The sequence below is a fragment of the Ochotona curzoniae genome, unplaced genomic scaffold (assembly GCF_017591425.1).
Source record: "Ochotona curzoniae isolate NIBS_2020 unplaced genomic scaffold, NIBS_Ocur_1.0 contig_1274, whole genome shotgun sequence".
NCBI classification, from domain to species: domain Eukaryota; kingdom Metazoa; phylum Chordata; class Mammalia; order Lagomorpha; family Ochotonidae; genus Ochotona; species Ochotona curzoniae.
In genome coordinates, this window is record NW_024465023.1 from 16,959,827 (window position 1) to 16,965,092 (window position 5,266).

Consider the following 5,266-nt stretch of genomic DNA (forward strand, 5'->3'; position numbering starts at 1 on the left):
TGGGAAGTGGTCAGCATCTGTCAAGATGTTGAGCAGGAACTCCAAGGGCCCCTCATTGATCTCTTAACCTCACCATTTTTGTCTTTCTTTTTGATGTGGGACTAGTGTAATGCACTGAGCTCAGTTTGCTCCCAGCTCAGCGCAGACACATCTCACTGTTGTCCCCACAGTCAGAGCCTTTGGCACACTGTAAGAAATGGTACCTGATGTGCCACTTGTGGAGTTCCTGATCTGCTGTCCATTAGATCTAGGGGCTACCCAGGCGTATTTTGGGTGGAACCTGTATGATGCCATATCGTTGCCACTAACTGAACATAAATGAATTCTCTCCCAGCTTATTGCATGTGCAGTGCTGTCCCATGGCCTTTGCCTCTCTACAAAGATGGTGACCAAATCAGCTCAACTGGGGGTCTGTGCTTTGAAATCCACCCTGTTTCTGCACCACCAGTTTGGGCTGTGCTGCTCTGGCTCTGCTCCTATCTGAGTGAAACAAACCAATAGGATGGGCAGCTCTTTGAATTCACCAACTGAGTTTCTGTTGAACTCCCCTCCACCTTGTTGCTGGTGGAGATTCGTCTGCCACTGGAATTCAGATCATCACTTTCTGAAACCCACTTGGGTGTCTTGTCACGGCATGACCATACCATTGTGTTCACTGCTTTCCTGTGTCCATCAGTCACAGGATGCCCCTCTGGAGTTGGTCTGTCCTCACCTATTTCCTGGAATGTATGCTCTCTGCTTCATTCTGGCTAATGAGTCTCCATCTGTGTCAATGTGTCCTTACCCTATTCTGCCATCTTGATTCTCCATGGCCAGGTTCTAATCCTGGATCAAATTCCTTGACAAAGGAGGCAGGAGGACATAAAACAAATAATAAATACATCAAGCTGACCACAACATTTTTTTGGATAGAGCCTTGTATTTCTCCACCATTCCTTATCTTCACGGCAAAGAACTTGTCCTATTAAGTGCATGTCAGCTAGTGTGCCACCATGTCCACCCCATTTCCCTTGTCATCACCTCCTGACTTGAGACCTTCCCAATGATGGATAAAGACATCTGCACCCATCCTGGTGTCAGCCCATCTCACTGCTTGGAATCATGCAGTGCATCCACAGCTCAAGGATCACCTCTACCACCCAGTTCAGGTTCCAACCCCAGTCAAGCTCCTGGCCTCCCATGGCCTTCCTTGGGCAGAACCAAAGAGGAAGTTTCCTCTTCCCTCCCCTCCACCCTTGTCAGATCCTCCCCCACCCAGGGCCTCTGTTCCAGGCCCATGGTCAACATGGAAACACTTTCTCTGAAATCCCTGATCCAAACACTCCCCTCCAACCCTCTGCATGGTTCACAGCTGCCTGCCACCCAAAATGACACACAGAGAGGACTCAGCACTGTTGCAATTGACTTAACACTTTATTTTTCTAAGGGAGATGGCAGGGTGGGGTTGTAGGGATGGGGGGAAGACTGTTGTCAGGTGAGGCGAGCCATGCTCGAGGCTTGGGTGTCATGGCTCCTCCTCTTCCTCCTCCTGCTCCTCCTTTTCCTGGGACTTGGGCTCTTCAGCAGCAGGAGGGTTGCTGCCACTGTCCAAGAGGTCCTTGAGATGCTCGTTGTTTTCCATCGCCTTCTGCAGGTGTTCTGGGGTGATGCGAATCTTGCCGTTCTTGTCAGCCTCTTCGCCAGCCAGCTCCAGGATGTTGGACGTGAGGTACTCGAGGACCCCGGCCAGGAACACAGGGGTGGAGGAGCTCAGGCGCTGAGCATAGCGGTCTTCTCGCAGGTGGCGGTCCACGCGGCTCACAGGGAACTGCAGCTCAGCTTTGGTGGAGCGGGAGATGGGCTTCCTGCGTCGCCGACGGGATTTCTTGGTGGGCCTCCTCCCATGCATGATGGTGGGCTGGTTTCTACTCCCAGGTGGCTCAGCTTGATTTTCCTGCTGGCCAGGTGCCTGTCAAGCTACCACTGCTCAGTGCCGCCCACTGTGTTTCTGTAGCCCTGGATTGGCTAGGCAAGGGCAGCCTTTGTGACACCTCTGTCTGTGATGTCAGTGGTGGCCAGTGGGCCCTGCAGAGGCCTGGCCTAGAAATGGCTGGGAGGAACTTGCTTGCAGGACACTGTGGCCCCTTTTAAAGAAAGCCCACAGGGCTTATTTAACAGTCTCCTCCAAAGTAGTTTCAGTGGAGACATTGCCATGTCTGTGGGAAAGCAGTCAGATAAACTGATTCCTTTCTTGTGTTTTCTCTGAGTTCCTTTCCATCCCTGTGTAAGTTGCAGTCCACTGCCAGACATGAGTGACCTCTAGGCCAGGCTTCTTAATCTTTCTCCTCTATGTGTATCTGACTTTCCAATTAAAATAAATATATATTTTAAAAAATTGTTCATAACCTTCTCCTGAATATGAAATTTGAGTGGAAGTAATAATGATAATAAAGATGGTTTTAGGGTACATAGTGAGAATGAGCATTTTCCCTAAACCTTTTAAGAAACAAGGAGCAAACCTAACATCTAAAGACCTCATTTCAAATCGCAGCTCGATGCCTTATTACTCTTGTGAAATTGACAGAATATGCCACTTTATTATACCCTGATAATTTCATTTATACTGTGACAATAGTAAAATATTCTGTACTGGGCACAGCTGGTTTTTATGAAGTGAGATACAGAAAATAATCTACTTCATCTATGACAAACTAATACAGAAACACACAATTTCCTTGTACTTATTTCTTTATTTCTCAAATGACTTAATGGATGAATGGAAGCTCTTACCACCTTTCTGGAGTAAAAAAGGGAGAATATGCCAGGATATGAGGATGAGGAGGTATTAATGCAGGTGGTATAACCTGATTTGGGAACAAGTTGTAAGATTTCAGAGTCAGGACAATGTAAGTAATTCTGATAGATACACCCTCCTAAGGTTTGTTTGTCCTAAGGAAACCAGCAAGAGAAGCAGAATTCTGATCAATAATCTCATATGGAGATGGGAGTTATATAGGATTCCTCTTCCCCGAATGGCTCTGTTGGGAGGACCAGGCCTAGTGTGAGGCTCTTGTAGTGGTGGGTGTGTTTAGATGAGTGTGGCAGCTTCTAAAGACAGGATTTGCCTGTGAGCCATGGTTTCAGATAGTAAAGTATGACCCAGTAATTTGGCTATGGAGAGCAAGGCCAGATTGGTTGTCATGGCTTTTGAGGCCCGTTTCTGAATGGGTTGCTAAAGCCTAGACAAATTCTGAGAATAATGACTGTTACTGTCGTGGATCTTGGAAAAGATGACACCAAAGGCTTAAATTTCTGAGCCACTGAAGCTCTGGGAAGGAGATGATACCTTGGATTGTGTCTGTCCTGGGCCTTACTGGTGAAGCTGTTTCATGGCACATTTTTGTTTCTTTGATTTCATAATCTGTTTGACCTGCTTCCTGAGGAGGTTAATACTTATGAAATTTCACCTAGCGGTTTGGCTGTCTTGTTGCATGGTGTTGTGAGTCCTCGTGGCCACCATACATCTTCTACCTTAAAAGTCAGAATGCCGGGCCAGGTGCAATAGCCTAGTGGCTGTGATACCCTAGCGGCTGTGATAACCCAATGGCTAAATTCCTTGCCTCACATGCTCCCGGGATCCCATATGGGCACCGGTTCTATCCCGGCAGCCCTGCTTCCCATCCAGCTCCCTGCTTGCAGCCTGGAAAAGCAGTCGAGGACGGCCCAAAGCTTTGGGACCCTGCACCCGCGTGGGAGACCCGGAAGAGGCTCCTGGCTTCGGATCGGCATAGCATCAGCCATTGCGCTCACTTGGGGAGTGAATCATTGGATGGAAGATCTTCCTCTCTGTCTCTCCTCTCTGTGTATGTGACTTTCCAATAAAAATAAAGAAATCTTTTGAAAAAGTACAATAAACCAAGTAGTTCTGATGGTTGTCTGTAGAATATTCTACCTACTGGTAGCATTATACACATTCCTTCTCAAGTGTACATAGAACACTTTTTGTATAAATGATACATTAGGCTACAAACTAAACCTCAGTAGATTTTAAAAGGAAAGATAGCATCAATAAAAATAAAATTAGCATAAACATTTGAAATATTTTAAAGAATGACATTCTAAGGCCTTGTTCCAAGGTAATTAGTTATATGCAGGGATGTGAAGGAAAGCTACATTTTAATGAAAACTTCATTATTGAATTATAAGGTATTCAATGGCATGGGCTATGTGTTATCCATATTTGCTTATTTCATGTGCTCAGTAAATTTTCAAAATGTATTTGTTGAAATGGTATCCTCATGGAAATAAAACAGTGAACTAGCTCATACTTAATGTGCATATCACTAGAAAAAAAATAAATATATGATGCGATAAAATAAAACCTAATGTCCCCCCTACTGGTAACATTTGGAATCAATATGAAGCCATTTTATGGCATAGCCATTCCATTAAAATTATATTAATAAAGATTGAAACTACCATTTATTATCAAAAATTACAGTCACTAAGTTAAATTCTCTCTGTATATTTAATTTTCACAATGATTCTATAAAGTAGGTGCTATATTTATAACCACTTCAAAAATATGAAACTACAAGTTAAATATATTTATTAACTTGCTGAGGGCCCAGTTTTAGAGTCTAAATTGAATCAGAGCCATTCATATATTAACAAAAATTCTATCGAGTATAATAAGAATGACATTTCCTACTATTCACATGGGTAATTCCATAAATGGCTTATTAAAGCTCAGTAATTTTTTCAAGGTGACACAATGAGGAATTGAAATAAAAATAGATTGTAATAAAACATGTGGGCATTGCCACTATAATTACCAGATGGAAAGATTAATTACTATGGAAATTATCCTCCCATTCTAAGCAACTAGAAAACTAGACAAAGTATATCAAACAAGTGTTTTCATACATTGGGTAATGGGCAGTACAAGACTGTGACCCATTAGAGTATAGACACAAATACGTTAAGCTCTACGATTGCTCTTAGCTAGCTTGTATTAAGTTTCCAAGTAGTTTGAATTATAAGGGAGGGGTGAAAAATGAACTCTAATGAGCAGAGAAAAATGTGAGCTCAGAGGGGCTGGAATTTTAGTGATACGGTACTAAAGAGGAAAAAGCTAAAACAGAGAAGTATTTATTGTTGTTGGTTCATCCCTTAGACTGCGAAGAGTTACCCTTGAATTCATGGCTAAATGCAGAATTGTTGCATGGTTGTGCTGATGATGGGAAGTGATGGAAAATTTTTGTCTTCATTTTGGTGGTGGTTACAC

The 5,266-nt window shown here is 43.6% G+C and overlaps 1 protein-coding gene across 1 annotated transcript; it reads right to left on the bottom strand.

Annotated features, from left to right (window-relative positions):
- Nucleotides 1–1,504: 1,504 nt before the first annotated feature.
- On the bottom strand, nucleotides 1,505–1,960 carry LOC121171388 (histone H2A-Bbd type 1-like). The gene has a single exon (XM_041003113.1). It carries the CDS (start codon nucleotides 1,886–1,888, stop codon nucleotides 1,505–1,507), a length of 384 nt encoding a protein of 127 aa, XP_040859047.1. The 5' UTR covers nucleotides 1,889–1,960.
- Nucleotides 1,961–5,266: the final 3,306 nt, after the last annotated feature.